This window comes from Cyrtonyx montezumae, unplaced genomic scaffold, assembly GCF_038088225.1.
Source record: "Cyrtonyx montezumae isolate F1298 unplaced genomic scaffold, pur_monq_1.0 scaffold_8, whole genome shotgun sequence".
Lineage (NCBI taxonomy): Eukaryota > Metazoa > Chordata > Aves > Galliformes > Odontophoridae > Cyrtonyx > Cyrtonyx montezumae.
The window spans coordinates 90,526,851-90,546,468 of record NW_027072089.1 but is presented as its reverse complement, the minus strand read 5'-3'; the positions used below and the strand labels follow the sequence as shown (position 1 = coordinate 90,546,468).

Genomic DNA, 19,618 nt, shown 5'->3' with positions numbered 1-19,618 from the left:
TTGACCATCCTGTATACCACTGAGCATGCCCTAAGGGACATCAGCACATATCCATGAGTCCTTGAAAAATAATGAGTATGTATGCCAATGTACTGCATATGTATGTCTTAACTCTTCAAATATAGAACCTTAACTCTGAGAGGGTGTGCTTGCTTGTCAAGTTGCCCAGTGCATGCTGTGAGGAATAAAGGAATGCCACTTGCTAACACCACACTGGAGTTAAGAGAGTTTTCTTCACAGATTTTGGATGCCATATGCATGCATGAATATACTTAAGAATTTACTTAACACAGTGAGTTATGTTTTTACCGATCTTTTTTCATCCTAAGTGTTTAAAATTTGCCATTTACCCTGGAGAGTACAGAGGATTGTGATGCTTTAACAAAGGGCAGCTTAAGTACCACAATGCCATTCTTTTACTCCCACTTCTTAAAGGATGAGCGAGAGAAAATGCACAGAAAAAAGGCTCGTGGTTTGAGATTAAGGATGAATGAATCACTCACCAACTATCAGGGACAAAACAGACTCTGCATAGAGTCTGATATATACTTCATAGCTATGGTCTCCAAAGAGTTGTTTGAAAATGGAAGGAATCAGATAAAAAACTTGAGGCATGATGGTCCTTTTCTCACTCAGCTCAAAATACAGTAATTCTGCTGTTTCAAAGTGTCCACGCATATTCTCATATAGCTGAGGCGTGGGAGGAGGCAGGGACTTCTGGAAACAGCAGGATGCTTTTTCAGTATTACGCTGCTATTCAGTCTAAACTTCCGGCTTTACCCTTTTGAACTGCTGAGCAGAAACTGAAAGAAAATATCGAACATTTATGTTTTATGCTCATGACTATGACTCATGTGGATTCAAACAAGATACGAAATTATACTTCTGTTGCTTCCATCTGATCTTTGGAATTTCTCCTTATAGCTAGAATGCTCCTTTTCCATAAGCAGATGATGTATTGAGGGCAAAACCCTCTAGGATTCCCTCCTTATTTAATCAAATTGTTTTTTCCTCTATTCATTTTGTTCATACTGTGCAAACACGATTCCTTAAAAAACAGCACGACAAGTCCAGAATATCCTACAGCAATTGGAAAATCAGAATGTGCTGATGACATTCTAGTTCCAAGCAAAGTTGGTGGGATGCCACACACACATATTGTCTTACCTGTGGAATCACAAGTACTTCTAAAGTCAAGCTCTATTATAAACTGAATGGTATTTGGAAAATCAAAACAGAACATCTTAGCATTTGATACAAAGGCAAACTTAGGCATTTATTATTCTGCTAAAGCCATATGAAGGAATGTATCTTCTAAAAATATTTTCTTTAATTAAACACCATTCCTTATGTTATTCAGTTCAATACCAGAAACTAAGAAATCTCCACACACACAACCAAATTAAGAGAAGCAGCGAAAGAAAAGCGTCCATTCAGACGTTTAATTCAACACTTTATAAGTGTAAGGGACAAACAAATAAAAAATGAGGAGGATGTTATTATGGGAAACTACTACAGATGACTCACTCAGAATGACAGCACTGACAAACTATTCTTTAAGGAACTGAGAGGCCTCTAGATTATCTGCCCTTGTTCTTAGAGGGGACTTTACTTCGCAGATGCTAACTGGAAACGTTACACAGCTGATATAAACAGGTCCGAGTGATTCCTAAAACATCTCAATGATAACTTGCTGGTACAGGTACTAAGGAAGCCAACAAGAGAAGGTGCCCACCTAGATCTACTGCTTGTGAACAGAGAAGGTCTCACAGATGAAGTAGCACTTGGGGTCCATCCTGGCCACAGTGACCATGACGTAGTTTAATTTAAAACCTTTGCTGACAGGAGGCAAACCGCCACCAAAACCTCAACATGGAGAGAACAGATTACAGACTGTTCAGGGAACTAGTTAGTAAGATCCACTGTGAAAATGATTTTGAAGGCATTGGGGTACATCAGTGCCAGTCACTTTTCAGGTAGCACCTCTTGAGAGCACAGGAACAGGCAATTCGAAAATGTCGTAAGTCAAGCAGATGGGAAAGAAAGCCAGTGTGGCTGAGCAGGGATATTCCACGACTCTGGAAGCACAATCAGGCAGGAAGACCACAGGGATGCTGTTTGCCTTTGTTGGGAGAAACTTTGTCTGGCCAAAGCTCAGTTAGAGTTGGAGCTGGCCAGTAATGTAGGGACAATAAAACATGCTAACAAGAAAGGACCAGGACCAGGACCAGAGAGAATGTTGTTCCATTACTTCACGAGAATGGTCACCTGACAAAAAAAGACTTAGAAGTGAGATCAGAAGATGTTTTCAGCAAGTTTGCTAATGATACTAAACTGGGTGAAGCTGCTGATTCTGTCAAGGGTTGGATAGTCCTTGAAGAATAATCTAGATATATTAGAGAGCTGGGCAATCACCAAACACATGAAGTTCAACAGCAGGAAGTGCCAGATTCTGCAGCAGGGAAGAGGAAACTCTGGCTACACATAAAGACTGTGAAATGAGATTCTGGAGAGCAGACACATCGAAAGTGATCTGGGGGTCTTGGTCAACAGCAAGATGAGCACGAGCCAACACTGTGCCCAGGCAACCAGGAAGGTCAACTATATCCTGGGGTGCATCAAGCACAGCATTGCTAGCAGACTGAAGAAAATGACTGTCCTGCTTTACACTGCACTGGTACAGCATCACCTTGAGTAGTTTTTTGGGTGTCAAAGTACAAAAATTACTTAATACTATTAGGCAGTGTCCAAAGGAGAGCTACAAAGATAGCGAAGGGTCTACAGGAGACTTTCTGAGGAGCAGCTTGGTTTGTTCAGCCCGGAGAAGGGGAGGCCTCATTACAGCCTACAGCTTCCTCACAAGGGGGAGTGGATGGACAGATGCTGATCTCTATCTAGCATCCGTTGATAGAACCTGAGGGAACAGAAAGAAGCTGGGACACAAAAGGTTGAGGCTGAATATCAGGAAAAGGTTCTTCACTGAGAGGCTGGTTGGGCACTGGAACAGCCTCCCCAGGTTACAGGACCAAGCTGACAGAATTGAAAAAGCATCTGGACATATGACCTGATTTTTGGGTAGTCCTGTGTGGACCCAGGAGTTGAACTTGATGATCCTTGTGGGTCCCTTCCAACTAAGGATATTCTGTGGTTCTATCATTCCAAGAGCAGAAGAAGCTTGTCGTGAATGTTAGCTACAGTATTAATGAAAGGTTTCAGTTGACATAAAACAGAGATAGCAGATAACAAGCAAACATGGTGACTTTCAATTTCTAGAAATAACTTTGGAAAAAAGTATGTTTTAAAGTATCTCACTGGAAATATTACTATATTAATGAATATACTGCACAGAAATTAAGAGAAAACTACTAAAATTTGAAGAGAAAATAAAATCATAGCTTTTTATCCTACTTCCAGTGGAAATAATAAATAATTATCATAAAATCACAAAACATTTCACTACAGGTGACTTCTAAAAATGTCTCACATAGAAATGTAGGACTTGCAGGAATTTATGTAGGAATTCTTCCCCTCATCTAAACTTACAGCAGCAGAAAATCACAACTGATGATCTGTAACAGGTTAGAATTTGTTGAACGGTAATCTTTTTAAAGTAAAAACAGGTACGCAAAGGCATTTAATAATGCAGAATTAGCGTGATTCCATAATTTTTGGACTGCTAAAAAAAGAGGATATTTCAAATAATCCTTTGATAATCACTCTGAAAGTTTAATTCTTGACTTGAGGTCCTGTTGCACCATATAAAGAGCACACAAGTGCGGGGGAAATCACTTTATATAGTATCCAAACAGTACTACAACAGCTTACCATTTTGGAAGGCATTCCTGTTTGTGATTTCTAATTCTTCATGGATGCCAGGACTCATGACAAGCTCTTCCACATCTGTACTCTGGCTAGTGAAGCCATTTGCTTGATTGCGGTCCCTGGTGACGGTGTTAACACGGGTTGGGATAGGTTCAAATGTTGGGTCTAATTCCAAGATCAGCCTGTTCAGTTGTTCAATGGACTGATCAATATCCAAAGTCGGAGAAGCTGGCAAGTCCCCTGCATTCAGGCCAAGATCCTGGCTATCTGCGTCTCTCTGAGGCACTAGCTCTGACTTAACACTCTCATCATCTGCAGGTTCTGCACCTTCGGCAACACCTGGTATGCTTCCTTGTCCTCTCTGAACAGCATCTTTACTGCTGGAGCTATGTGTCACCATGTCTGGGATCTGGGACTGACTCTTGATAATGCCTAAATTGTCCACAGTTTTATGAACGCTAACCTTCATTTCATTCTGTGATGCAAAATCATATTGGTGAGCAGTGACCATCTGCTGCTGGCAAACCCAGGTGTGAGTAGAGTAGTTACTTGGGTCATAGGCTTGAGGCTGGGGTGAGACATAAGGATTCCTTTGCAATTGCTGAGTTGACCTCAGCTCAGAGTTTCCAAATGATCTTTCATAGAGGGGATCCACACCAATTCCGAGGTCTGGGGCAATGGCATTGTGATGATCTTCCCCTGTGTTACTTCCAAAGCCATCTGAGAAAAGCGAGTTCTGACTGCTTTTGGGGCAACTCAAGTTACCTAGGTGGGTGGAGTGCTGCCCTTCTGAAGAAGACAAAGTCCCAATGCTGTCTACACTGTGAAGATCATGGTTAGGCATTTCATCATCCAGAATATCAGTCTCCCTGTCCTTCAACTTGGTGTCCCCATTCACATGAACCTGAACTGGCACTATGTGGTGAATCCCACTGTACTTGCTTCCAGCATCAGCCATACTCCTGGTGGAACTGATAGAGTTCTCCAAACCAAAGCCACTAAGTAGCTTGTCCAGTTCTGCCTTCTCCTGTGGACTCAGAATCCGCTGGACTCCTGGTATAAGGCGCCCTTCAGTTTTATCTGTCCTAATGGAAACTGTTGAATGTTCTGAATCACTGCTGACAGACAAGGTATAATCTCTGTGATCAGGACTGCTGGTAACAGGAGTACCTTGAGTAACACCAGGGATGCTGACATCTGAAGAGCTCTTCTTTCTTACTTTTGCATACAGACTGCCATCAATAGGACCTTGTGTATGTAGCACTGTGGAGAGATAAAGGAAGAAAAGAGAAGGAAAGGGACAAGGCGTTATGTAAGAGTTTGGAAGGTATGACATTACATCATACCACACTGTAGAGGTACTGCTAATATCAATGGTATTGTTTATGCAGAACTAAATTGCTCTATAAATTCAGAATCATAAATATCCTGAATTGGAAGATACCCACAAGGATTACTGAGTTCAACTGCTAGCTCCCTGTAGAGTAAATAACTCCTAATGACGATACTCCACCAGGGAATAGTATAGAAGATGGTATATTTTAAGTAGTTCTATACAAACAGTTATACAGGTAATACAAAAGAGAAGATGGCTCACCTTTAAGATGACAAGGCTCGCAGAGGACTCCACATGGGAGGGATCTCCAAGAAGAGATCCTTCCCTGGTGGTGGTCAGCCCTTAAATGGGGTTTGAGAGAGGAGGAACTAGGCTCCACCCCTTCCACCCACACAGGTATATCACCTTCACCTGTGCCCCCATGGCTGACTTGGTGCTCACCTCAGGTGACCAATCAGTGGTTCAGGCCGTGATTCAGCAGTTCCCATACACTCCCCAAAGCACCACCCAAATTCAAACCCCTTGTCTGAGAGCTCTTTGAACTGTCAGCTTCATGCTGTGACCTGGGGAGGTTTGTTCCAGTGGCTGATCAACCTCTGATGAACCTTTTACTAACACCAATCTGACTCTCCCATGATGCAGCTCCATGCCATTCCCTTGGGTCCAGTATCTGTCACTAGAGAGCAGACATCAATCCCTTCATGAGGAAGCTGCAGGCAACCATATGGTATCCCCTCAGTCTCTTCTTCTCTAGTTACCCTATATTTGCACAGCCATCAGTCAGACTATGTTCAGGTATACCTTAACGGACACTTAGGTCAATTCACCTCTTCTGTGGAGTTAGGCTTTATTGGAAAGTGAAATATCAACAAGACACACTTTGTTAACTGCCGGTATCTGAAGGGTACTTCTGTTCATAATTCCTTCTAAAGCAAATGTTATGAAGAAGAACACATGCAACTGCCTTCAGAAGACAGGAGGCTTAGTTTTTACATAGCAGCCAAATCTCAAGAAAAAACAGTTTTTACAAATTTTCCATCAATATACAATCTTACTATCATCCTGGCTTTGCTTGAAGTTTTCCTGCAGTACTAGCAAGGCAAAGCTTACTGATTAAAATCAAGTGGGGACAGAAGGCCACAACAGTTCAGAAAAACAAAATCTGAATAGTTTCTAATTTCTGTAACATTTTTTTTTTTAATCTACAGTTCCACTTGTCATTTCTCCTTCCCGGTAACATTCGGTACTTAGAAAATCCCTAGGGAACCAGGCAGAGTTTGCTGAGTATCTGGGTATCAGCTGTTACTGTTCATCTCCTTACTTGGCTGTAAGTTCATGAGGAAATCAGGCGCAGAAGGATTCAGAGGAGGTCCCATGAAATGTGCTGCAGCCTGTATTTCAGTAGTTGATCCAACCAATAGCATAGTCTTGTTTCATATTTCTATTTACACCACAATTCATAACAAAGTTCTTGATGAAAATATAACATGCTACTCACACACCAAGAAGAAATCATGTTCCCTTTTCTGCTGTTGATTAAATGTTTATGACTCCACAAATTTTTACACTATTTTGGAGAACTTTTAGTACCTTTAGAGTCATCTACCATGTACTCCATTCACAGCAAGAACGATAGGAATCTACCAGCAATGCTTGCTCTGAACATATATCAGGTAATTACTAACTCATTCATTTCCACTTGATAGTCTAAACACACTACAAATAATCATTTACTTAATTTGTTGGTAGTACAAGGAAACACTAGGCTTTCAATTAGAGCTGCAGTCCTCAAAATATATAAGGCCTCTCCACAGAAGCAATCATAAGCACATGTTTGACTATGAAATCTTGACATGTATATAGAGGACTTGGTATGCACTTTATGTTTCCAATTTTAACTAGTAAGGCCACAATCTCAAAAATCAGAATACAATTCCTTCTTCATCTATGATGGAAGATCTTTTGTTTCTGGTATCTGAGGCACATGCTCAATTAAAATTTATCAGTAACTATTTATAATACACATGGGCTAGAACATACTTTTCTATTTAGAAAACCCTTGGAAAATAAAGCAATTTTGCAGGAAAATGCAAGCATCTGGTCTATTATAAGTACTGAAAACAGACAAATTCCTGCTTCGTTATATAAGCACAATTAATCATACCTCAGTGATGTTGGCTATGCACAGACCTCAGAGAATCAAGTCTCATCTTCTTACACAGCTAATGAAATCAAGTGGAAGGCTTCACTATGTCATTTTTTTCATCCCAGAACTGACATCCTTCCACACTCCTCCCCACTTCCTGCTATCTAGAACCACCTATCCTCTGTTCTTGAATCTTTCACACTGCAAACACCATTCCTCATTACAATGTAATACATCTCGAATTATTTATTTTTCAATAAATAAATAAATAAATACAATTGAACACTAAATACACAGAAGAGAGTCAGAGCATCACAAACTACAAACTAAACTTTCTGCCGCATGATTGTATCAGTTTTACAGTTTGGACTGTCTGCATGCTTTATCACATGTAATATTTTAAATACACTTTAATATTAACAGGAATAACAAACACACTTAACAATAACAAATATGAAGCATTCAAACTGAACAACTGAATGTTTACATTTAATTAGCATACTAAAAAGCAATTTGAAGACATTTTCAAATTGAAAATGTTACCACAACAACTGCCAAACTGTAATACTCTCCTCTGCGTCAGGGAAGATCATGGAACAGATCATTTTTGAATTTGGAAGCTATGCTAAGGCATATGAAAGACAGGGAGGCCTAACTCCAGCTACAGGAGGCATCGTGATAGCAAGTTTCTCATCCTCCTGGAGGACTTCAACCACCCAGATACCTGCTGGAAAAGCTGCATAACAGGATAACTTCCTGAGTCACACAGTTGGTGATCCCACCAGGAGGAATGCAATACCTGTTGCTCACCTGTGCAAACGAACTGATTGGTGACATCAGGATTGGAGGCTGACTGGGTTGTAGTGACCATGCTATAGCTGTGTTAATGCTCCTTAGGGACATAAGGTAGTGTCATGGTTTTATGATTTTTGGTACTGGTATTCCACACCATAACATCATGTACTGCATTTAAAGAGTTAATGCTCCAGCTATGTGGATCATCGATAGTTCCAGGTATACCTGTCTCAGAAGAGAAGAAGAACTACATTCCCCAGAGGACTTTGCGATGCTTTGCGTTCTTACGTGTTTCCGCTCAGAGGGAAAGATAAAAACTGTCTGCGGTCACGGGACACTCTCTTTCCTTTGGGATCAACTCAGCAGTGGGTGCTCGCTGCTGTCTCGCCTTCAGCATTAGCGTAAGGCTTTTGGTTTATCGGACACTCTCGCTCATTTTATTTATTAGCTTTAATTCTGGTGATATTGTATTATATTGTGTTATTTTGCTTTCTGATATCTTATTTAGTAAATTAGCTTTCCTCCTCAGATCACTGCCGCTGTTTTTTTTTTCGAGGCTCATCTCCCTTTTCCCTTTCCCCCTTCCCCTTTCCTGGGGTGTGGGTCTCCTGCACCAATTGTCACGGAACTGGGCCGAACCTGCCTGGTAAACTGCTGACATAAGGACAATAAATTTTAGGAACACTAATTTCCAACTCTTCAAGGATTTAGTCAACAAAACACCCTGGGAAACTGTCCTCATGGGCAAGGGTGCAGAGCAGAGCTGGCAGATCTTAAGGAAGCTTTCCTTCAGGTGTAAGAGCTCTCTATCCCCAGGTGTAGCAAGTCAGGAATAGAAAGCAAAAGACCAGCATGGCTGAAACAGGATCTGCTGATCAAACTGAAGAGCAGAAAGAAAATGCACAGGCAGTGGAAACAGGGGCAGGTAATGTGGTAAGAGCATAAGGAAACTGCTGGTTGTGTAGGGTCAGGAAAGCCAAGGCTCAGCTTGAGCTAAACTTGGCAAGGGGTGCCAAGATCTAGAAAGGCTTCTATGGACACCTCAGCCAGAAAAGGAAAATACAGGTAGACGTATCTCCCCCCAGTGAGCAATGCATGCAAGCAAGTAACAACGGACAAGGAGAAGGCTGAGGTACTTAATAACTATTTGTTTGCCTTGGTCTTCTCCAATAAGTGCGTATCAGGCAACCCTAAGACATTTGGTTTGGTAGAAGGGAACTGGGGAAGCAACGTCCCTCCCACTGTAAGTAAAAACCACATTTGAGACCATCTGAGGAACCTGAACATCCACAAATCTATTGGTCCCAATGGGATGTATCCCAGAATCCTGAGGGAATTAGCTGATGTAGTCAACCAAGCCACTCTCAATGGTATTTAAAATGTTACAAACAGGTGAAGTCCCTGGTGACTAGAAAAAAGACGGCATCATACTATTTTTAAGAAGGGCAGAAAGGATGACCCAGGGAACTACAGACCTGTCAGTCTCACCTCTGTACTTGGAAAGATTATGGAACAGATCATCCTGCAAGCTATGCTGAGACACACAGAAGACAGGGAGGTGATACAGGAGAATGAACATGGCTTCACCAAGGGCAAATCATGCTTGACTGATCTGGTGGCCTTCTATGACAGTGTACCTGCACCAATGAATGAGGGATGAGCCACTGATGTCATCTATCTGGACTTTAGTAAGGCGTATGCCACACACTATACCTCACAACATCCTTCTCTCCAGATTGGAACAACATAGTTTTGTTGGGTAGACTGTTCAATAAACAAAGAACTGGCATCAGGGATGAGTCCAGAGAGTAGAAGTCTACAGCTCAATGTCATGATGGAGATCATTGAGGAGTAGTGTCCTGCAGGGCTCAAGTGCACTTCCCAGCTGGGTATGGCAATGCCTCCTAGTTGGTGAGCTTTGTTACCATCTAGGGACACGCTTCTGGCACCGTTGTCCCAACACTGAAGTAACCAGGTGACAATATTTTCATCCATGCGCCATACAAACTCCTTTCTTTAGCCTTGGTTTTCAGTCATCTTCAGGGGGTTGACAAATAGTCAACTACCTCATCACTCTTCTCTCCATGTCTCTCACTTTTCTTAGTTGCTTTTCTCAGTGGTTTTGAGGAGGGTCCCTCACCTGGATTTTCCTCTTCTTTCTCTGCTTTGTATTCTTTCTGTTCTAGTTGTGACAACAGCAATTTCCATTTCTGGCCTTCCACAGGGGCAACCAACATTGATACTGGTGCTTCCTGTGATTGGTCAGGTTTGACTTGGAGGTTTCCCTTTTTGGTTCGGACCTCAGTTTGGAAACTGTTTCTCTCCAGAATAGTATCATATAGAATTCAGTAAGCACAACTGAAGCCCCAAATAAATCGTTCCTCCTCAGATCGTTCTGAGCCACACCATCCCTTAGCAAATACTCAGTTTCTCAGGATTCCATAGGTGTTCAAGAGTGAAATCCCATGACACTGGGGGTCCCCACACTTCTAATCTCTTTCTAAATCTCTCCACATTCCCTGCCATTCAACATTCTCTGGTTTTGAGAAAGGCTTTTTCCACATAATGTAAAACCCTACCACATCAAGTACGTGCAGGGAGACTGATAACACAGTTGCTAGGCTGGCATCCCAAACATGGATAAGGAACTAGAAAGAGAACCTGGAAAACAGTCCAAGTGTCGTATCGTCTGTTACGTTAGTCAGGGTGTATAGCGACTGGGCAGGTATCTTCATGAGTGCCCTCAAGTGGTTATACATCAATATGAATACAATACTGAACATAAGGAACTTAAAGATAAGCCAACATGTTCAAAGGTACATAATGGCTCTTAGTCCTCTTTGCACTAGTTTTACTAGTACAAAGTAAAGTTACTAGTACAGATTCTTGATTGCCTGCATCCTCCACCAATAACTGTCACAGTGTTAACCGTAACAGGGACACAAGAGAAAAAAAGAGATGGGAGAGAGGGGGGGGGAAATAAACAAAAAACACCTGCAATGTCGGTGTCCATGTGGCTGCCCAAGCAGAGCTGGGAGGGGGAGGGGGGGTGGGTGGGATGAGGGAGGGAAGGGTACAGAGATAACAGATGGGTCAAAAAAGAAAAGAAAAAACAATGGCAACAATTTGAAGAGCAACGGTAACTTGGTAACCTTACTAAATCTAACAAAATCGAACAACTGGGAGAGCCAGAAGTTTTCAAACCAAATCTGAGAGCTTATATTAGAAAAACTCCAGGGGAAGCACATGTGCTGTATCACCGCTGTATCACCGTGGCAGCCGAGAGAGAGACCGTATACCAAGTGGAAGGCCAAGGCCGGTGTCCAGTCCGGAGCTCCACCTCTCTTCCACTCCCTGCCACAGCATTAACTCTTTTAACTCCCTGCATGATGTTCTGATGTGGAATACCAGCACAAAAACACAAAACCACAACACAGATCTTCATCAGCATCCTTGTTTTCCTGTCCCTCAAGTTTCAGAGCTTGACATATTTTGTACAAGTGCACATGGGAAGCTGAAATAGGCTGGGAGTGATTTGTCTGTCACCCCAAGCAGGGATCTTTTTTCATTCCTCCCTTTCTCTCAGTTCCCCTTCTTTTATCTGATAGAAAGTTTTCTGCTCCTCTCACTGTACTACTGTCACTTGTGCTCCCTCAGGGGCTGCTGAGGGTTTGGTCAATCCTGGGATTTGGCTGCAATCAATCCTGACTCTGTCCACAGTGCATCAGAACTGCCACTCTGTCAGAGGCTCTGGGAGGTGAGGCTGGGGCTCCCTCTCTCTCCCCATGCTTCTCTCTTAGTTTTTGAGGCAGTTCTGATTCACTGTGAAAGGTTCTCTGACATGAGCCTCCATTCTGGAGCCATTCCCCTTGAAGTCTTCTTGGTCAACCTGACGTACTGTAGCAAATGAGAAACCCTTCGTAAATCTACTACTTTAAAGTAACTGCTTCCTTAACATCACAAAAATAAGAGTATTCAGCAAAATTAAAAATTATTTCTGTTCCCTTCTTTCTGCATAAAACACACAAGAAGAATACTATAACTTTAAAGCCATAAGAAAACCAATGGCAACTGTCATAGATTTCTACAGAACAGTAGGAAGATGTTCCAATGTTTGTGATTCCGAAGTCTACACGCAACTACAGGCTTTTAGTTAAGAATAGAAGAAATCTCAGTGCAAATGTATCACTCAAGGAAGTGATAGATAAAAGTCTGATATAAACTCAGTATTAGAAACCAATATCTTAAGGCTGCCATGTTGGACAATTAGTGCAATAAACAACAGACAGTTCCCAAGGTATTTTGAAGAGAAACAGCATTCATGAGAAGAAATTCTAATAATTTATTGCTTCCCTGTCATGGTTTTATGATTTTTGTTATTGGTGTTCCACATCATAACATCATGTAGTGCAGTGGGAGTTAAAGAGTTAATGCTCCAGCTCCATGGATCATTGATAGCTCCAGGTATACTTGTCTCAGAAGAGAAGAACTACATACCCCAGGACTTCGTGTTGCTTTGCATTTTTCCATTTTCCACTCAGAGGGAAATATAACAACCTTCTGCGTGTCACAAGACACAGTATCTCTTCCCTTTTGGATCAACCCAGCAGCAGGTGCTCCCTAACCATCTCGCTTTCAGCACTGAGCGTAAGGCTTTCAGTTTATCAGACACTCTCTCTTGTTCGTTTTATTTATTAGCTTCAGTTCCAATTATATTGTGTTATTTTGCATTCTGATAGCTAATTTAGTGAATTAGCTTTCCTCCTCAAAACGTTGCCGCTGTTTTGTTTTTAGGGCCATCTCCCTTTTCCCTTTTTCCCTTTTCCCTTTCCCAGGGCATACGTCCATAGGTCCCCTGCCCCAGTCATCACGGAACCAGGCCAAACCAGCCTGTAAACCACTGACATTCCCAAATGTCTAAATTTCTGTACTGCTACAAATAAGGGATAATGAATTAAACCCACAGAGTAAACTGTCCACAGCCTAGCCATATTCATTGTAAGGGTACTTGACATCATTACCATCAACAGGCGCAAGGTCACTTAAAATGCAGCAGCTTTTGTCTGTGGTACTGTGTTATGATAACAAACGAAGATACTCTGGATACATTTTTCATTTATCATGTTCTTTCATCTTTTCTTCCTCTGGTAACAATGCAAAATTGGTGTAGGACTTCAAAAGACACATACTGCCTTCTGGTTCACTATTTTTCCATTTTAAAACACTGGAAATGGATTGCAAATAGCCGTCCCATGAATACATACCTACCAAGGAAATCATGTTAACTTCACCAAGCTCTGCTGCAGCTTTCCTGGTTACTTTGATTTGGAATTTCAAAAATCTTCTTGAAATGAAAAAGAAGGTGTGTATTTATGATATAGCAATAATCTATCACATTCATATCATTCCTATTGAAATTTCTGTGTAAAATAGGCATAATTAAAAATACGAAGACCAGTTCCGGCATCAGGCTAGGACTGCAGATGCAGACTTTAAAGATACACTTCATGAAACTTGTCCACATCTTAAACACCACCATTTCCAAGGTACTACACCTGGGCTGGGGCAATTTCAGATATGTATACAGACTGGGAGAATAACTCAGTGAAACAAGCCTTGTAGAGAGGGACTTATGGGTTTCTACAGGATGAAAAGCTTGAAATGAACCATCAGCATATGCTTGCAACTCAGAAAGCCAAATGTATCTTGGGCTGTGTCAAAACAGGCCAGAGAGAGAGGGAGATTACTGACCCCCCCTTACTGTGCCCTCATGAGATTTCACATGGAGTACAGCATCTAGGCCTGGGATGCCCACCATAGGAAAGACACAGAGCTGTTGAAGCAAGTCCAGAGGATGGCCACAAAGATTAACAGAGTGCTGGAATACTCCTCCTCTGAAGAAAGGCTGAGGGAGCTGGACTTGTTCAGCCTGGAGAAAGCTCTGGGAAGACTAATTGCAGCCTTACAGTATCTAAAGGGACCTCAAAAACAAGAGGGAGACTTGACACAGCCTGACAGTGATAGGACAAGTGGGAATGGTTTTAAACTAAAATAGGGAAAATTTAGATTAAAATGCTAAGAAGAAATTCTTTACTCCAAGGGTTGTGAGGCACTGGAACAGGCTGCCCAGGGAAACTATAGATGCGTCATCCCTGGAGGCATTCAAGGCCAAGCTGGATAAGGCCCTGAGCAGCGTAACAGAGTGGGTGGCAATCCTGTCCACAGCAGTGTGGGTGGAAGTAAATGATCTTTAAGGACTCTTCCATCCCAAGCCATTCTATGATCTTAAGTATCTTAACTCTGCATATCTTATATTACTTAACAAAAGAACTGTGAAAACAAGAACATTGACATTCATTTAGTATCTTCTTTCCCATTTTTACTTGCAATGTCAGGGTTGCCCTTGCAGATCCAGGTGTGACATCGTGAGTCCCAGTATTTGGCTTATGTGGGAACACTTTGGTAGAGGTGGCATGGCAACACTGAAAAGTGTCCAGAAGCTTCCCCAGATCAAATCTGAGCCAGCTCCAGACAGCTCCTAAAGGGACCAGCTGCTGGCCAGAGCTAAGCCTTGAGTGAGGCACATACTGCCTCTGGGAAAGCAGATTTAAGAAAGGGAAATACAGCTGTGCAATATCAGCTGAGAGACAGGAATGAGAAAATGTGGAAGAAACAGTACTGCAGACACCACCGCTTTACACAAGAGCTGCTAGAGTGCAACAGTGGCAGACAGCTATCTCCTCACACCATCAGGTTCAAGTAAATAGCTCTCTTTCCTCCCTTTTAAGCACTCTTCCACTGTTGCCAAGAGATTTTATTTGCTGTCATGACAAAATTACTCACCTTCCCCATCAGAGCTCATATTTTCATAGGAATCCCAGTGTATCAGTGGGTCTGAGGTATTGTGATCAATTACCACTCCATGATCATTCTGAAGGTGTTCACATCCTAAAAAAAAAAAAACAACTTCTGTTAGAGACAAGAATCATATTTGAAATTATACATACAACACTGTTAGAAGTTTGCTCCCACAACTTCAATACCATATTCTTAAATCTAAAAAACAGCAACAGGGGAAGAAAGCTTATATAAACCAACTAAAAAAACCCTTTATTTATATTTAACAGAAGAAGGAACAAGCACAGAATGTTGTCCTGCACTTCTTATTTATGATGGAACTCTGAAAACTCGTATCAGCTCCTGAACACAACACAGATGGTCCACCCAGTTCTACATAGACAGACACAATGGAACAAACCATTTGTAAGAATGAATCATAGAATGGCTTGAGTTAGAAGGGACTTGAAAGATCATTAAGTTCCAACACCCCTGCCACAGGCGGGGTTGCCAACCACTAGATCAAGCAATAGGTCAAGTTGCTCAGGTCCTCAACCTGTCCCTGAACACCTTCAGGGTCAGGACAGCCACAGCCTCTCTGGGCAGCCTGTTCCAGCACCTCAACATGCTCTAAGTGAAAAACTTTCCTCTGACATCTAATCTAAATCTCCCCTCCTTTAGCTTAAAACCATCCCCACTTGCCTGATCACTATCTATCCATCTAAAAAGTTGATTTCTTTCCTGTTTATAATCTCCCTTTTAACACTGGAAGGATGAAATGAGGTCTCCCCAGAACCTTCTTTTCACCAGATCAAACAAGCCAAGCTCCCTCATACTATCTTCATAAGTGAGGTGCTCAAGCCTTCTGATAATCCTCGTGGCCCTCCTCTGAACCTACAACAAAAGTTCCATATTTTTCCTTTTTGGCCCCAGACCTGGACACAATACTACAGATGGAGCCTCACAAGGGCAGAGAAAGAGTAAAAATCACTTCCCTTGTCCTTCTGACCACCCCTCTTTTGATGCAGCCTAGAGTACTGCTGGCCTTCTGGGCTGCCAGTGTACTTTGCTGGCTCATGTTAAGCCTACCAGGACCCATAAGTCCTTCTCAGCAGGGCTACTCGCAAGGAGTTCTTCTTCCAGTCTGTTTACATATCTGAGATTGCAAGACCTTGCACTTGGCTTTGTTGAACCTCATCATGGTTTACATAAGCCCACCTTTTGAGTTTGTCCAGGTCCCCTTGGCTGGAATTCTGTCCTTCTGTCATATCAATTGCACCACACAGCTTGGTGTTGTCTGCAAATTTGCTGAGGGTGTACTCAATCCCATCATCCATGTCATCGACAAAGATATTTAAGTGTGCCAGTCTGAAGACAGACCCCTGAGGGACACCACTCATGACTGGCCTCATGACATAGAATATCTGGCTGCAACCTTCCAACCACTTGCTTATTCACCAAATAGTCTACCTTTCAAACCCACATCTCTCTAATTTGGAGATAAGGATGTGGTACAAGACTATGTTAAAGTCCTTGCAGAAGTGAAAGCTGATGACCTGTTACCCTCCCCTTGTCCACCAATGTCATCACTTCACCACAGAAGGTCACAAGATTGGTCAGGCACAATTTGCTCTTGGTGGAGACACGCTGGCTGCCTCCAGGGACTTGCTTATCCCTCATGTGCCTTAACATGTCTTTTAGAAGCATGTGCTCCATTATCTTCACAGGTATGAATGTTACAGATGTAAGGCTCACAGGCTTGTAGTTCCCCAGGTCTTCCTTTCACTCCTTAAAAATGGGCATGATGTTTTCCATTTCCCAGTCACCAGGGTCTTCACCTGGTAGCCATGACTTTTCATACATGATGGAAAGTAGCTTAGTAACCACATAAAATAGTTTCCTCAGGACCCTGCATGCCATCTGTCCTCACTGCCACATTCAGTCTCATGAGGCAGTCTCAGACTTCCTCTGCTCTCACACTGGGGGGAATTTTGCTCTCCCACTTTCCATCTGGAGGTTCAGGGATGTGAGGCTGACAGATGTGACAGAAATACAACTCCCAGCTGCCAGTGAAGACTGAGGCAAAGAACTCACTGAGTATCTCAGCCTTCCCCATAACTGTTGTAGCCAGTTCTTCTTTCTCATTTATCAGAGGAAGTACATCCTTTATGGCCTATCTCTTCTGACCAATGTACCTACAGAATTCCTTCTTGTTTTTTGCATCCCTCACTACATGCAGTTTCATATACACACTGGCTTTCCTGATCTCATCTCTGCACGTCCAGACAGCATCCCTGTATTCTTCCCAGGTTGAAACCACAATATCTATAAAGAAATGGCAGTAAAGGAATGATAAAATAAGATTTTATTACAAATATATCATTCAAATAATAAAAAATATCTGTCTGACATCAGAAAAGTATAACATTAAATCTACACAGAGAAAGCTCAAAACTGCCAGTTCCTCCAAGATGTCTCTGCTGCCTTCTCCACTCTCCAGCAACCCTGCAGAGCCTGAGACTGCACAGATTTATTCAGAGGTGTCTGGCTTCATGTAAGCATGCTCTTCCAAACATAGAATCATTTTAATTTCCTTAGGTAGACATAAGTTAACATTCACCTTCTAAAAATATGCTATAAGGAATTACGGTGTGGTCCAGGGATCCAGAAGCAAAGCATGAGCATCAAGACCTTAGTATTGGCTTTGACTGATTGATACAGATACAAATTAAATCAGCTTTCCACCCTTGTTTCTCTATCTAGACTGGGGATAAAGAAATCCTTAGTTACCAACTCTACAGCTGTGTCTTGAGAAGCATGTCCTAAATTGTTCAAAATAAGCAGTAACACTCTCAAAACAGGGTTAGTTAAAATTATAAGAATACTATAGTCCTGAGTTCTTACACGCAGGCAGAAAAAACATCCACATTTGTCATACATACGATTTAGAAAGCTTGTAAATTACTTAGCAACTGCATCCTTTCTTAAAGCCTGTAACACTGATGGCTATTTTCTATAATATTGTCTTTGGTTTGGGATTAATATAAGAAAAACATGAATAAAGTGTTGCAATTTCAAGGGAGGGTAGTCAGGAATGACTTGCCCTTTGAGGACAGATAGAAGAAACAGGGCTTCTTCAGCCTGCAGATGAGATGGTTTTGAGGTGACCTGACAGCAGCACCTAAATGCCATCAAGGAAACAGAGCCAGATGAATGCATGGTGAGAGGATAAGAAGAAACAGAGATAAATCAAAAGCAGAAAAGTTTAGAGTTTCTTTACAATGAAAAAACAATTTCACTCTGAGGGCAGACAGACTGCACAGAACAGTCAGCACAGAGAGGTTGTGAAGTTTCTACCCTTGGAGGCTTTCAATACTTGGCCGGACAAATCCCACGGCAATCTCTCCTGATTTCACAGATGATCCTGGATTCAGCAAGAGATGAACCTGAGATATCTTGCATTTAGACTTAAACTCTAATATATAGCTAAGTGAGATCTTCATGTTCAGCTAGATAGAATATACCTTCTTACTGGCTGCTACCCCAAGTTTTTAAGAGACCAAAATAATGAAAAAAATGAAAACATGCAATTCACAAGATAATGTATGAGACAGACAGTTCAGAATACTTTCAGCTTTAATACATAATCCATACTTTTTGAGACACCACAAAATGGGTAAGAGTAGATGCATTAGAAGAAATAAACTGCAATATTAAGCATGATCTTAAGTTCTTGTTCCAGGCAGTAAACATCTATGATCTTAGACACATTAAAATAGAATATATTCTGAAGACACGAAGGATATCTCCAACAAAGCTGTAACCACTTTTCCTTGTGCTAAATCAAGAGAGTCAAAACTTCACCACTTCAATGAATATAATCAGTTATGACAGACAAAGAAGTTATGGGAAGGACCAGTGCTGTCACATACGCTGGGGCAAGCTATGTATACTAGTCATGATTTACACAGACAGAATAAATGTTTTCTGCTGGTCATTAATAGCACTTCTGGTATACTCTCAAAACTATATCTGATGACTCCTATGCAGCGTCTCCACGAAATGACTCATATTTAAACCAATCACTATATTACATATTTTAATATGAAACTTGAATTTCAGATCTTCTATAAGAGAAGTAAAACAAGAGAGGAAAAAGTTGTTTTTTGGGTTTTATAAGTATACTTTTCAGCATGGTTTATTTCCAGGATTTTTTTCCTCCTATGTACTCACCTTGAATTTTCTCTGGAGCTCCTGAAAACACTAATTCGACTTTGCCATTATCAGGGAAACGGCTGTCTGAAAATAAAGGTTAATATTTTAACAAGCTATGCCCCATTTCCAGATAAGAATTCTCTACAGCTACTAATATGCATACCCTTGTCACACTTTCCTTCTCACTTGGAATCTAGTGATTTGCTTCTAAAAAAGCCACACAGAGTCTTTTACCTATCTTCTCCAAGAAAGACTGTCAGCTGTAGTTTTTTATCAAGCTTCTAAGAATAGTCAAAACCAGAAAAGACGGACAGTTCCCAAACCTGCCCCTAAAAAGACGTGGGTCTCTGTGTCTGTTAAAGGAATATACACTAAAGAGAAATCTGAAATAGTTCAGTATATTTACAAAATCACTACACTTGACCATAAAGTTTTTTTAATAAGCACATGTGGCAGGAAAACACATT

The 19,618-nt window shown here is 41.5% G+C and overlaps 1 protein-coding gene across 4 annotated transcripts in view; it reads right to left on the bottom strand.

The window, feature by feature from the left end:
• The window catches only part of TNS3 (tensin 3), a 225,407-nt gene that overhangs the window by 73,851 nt on the left and 131,938 nt on the right, over positions 1–19,618 (bottom strand). For all 4 annotated transcript variants that reach the window (XM_065752995.1, XM_065752996.1, XM_065752998.1 and 1 more), the window contains 3 exons: positions 19,170–19,235; positions 14,943–15,047; positions 3,826–5,085 (listed from right to left, as the gene is read on the bottom strand). In XM_065752995.1, coding sequence (XP_065609067.1) covers positions 3,826–5,085; positions 14,943–15,047; positions 19,170–19,235 — 1,431 coding nt within the window. The remainder of the gene's footprint in view (positions 1–3,825; positions 5,086–14,942; positions 15,048–19,169; positions 19,236–19,618) is intronic.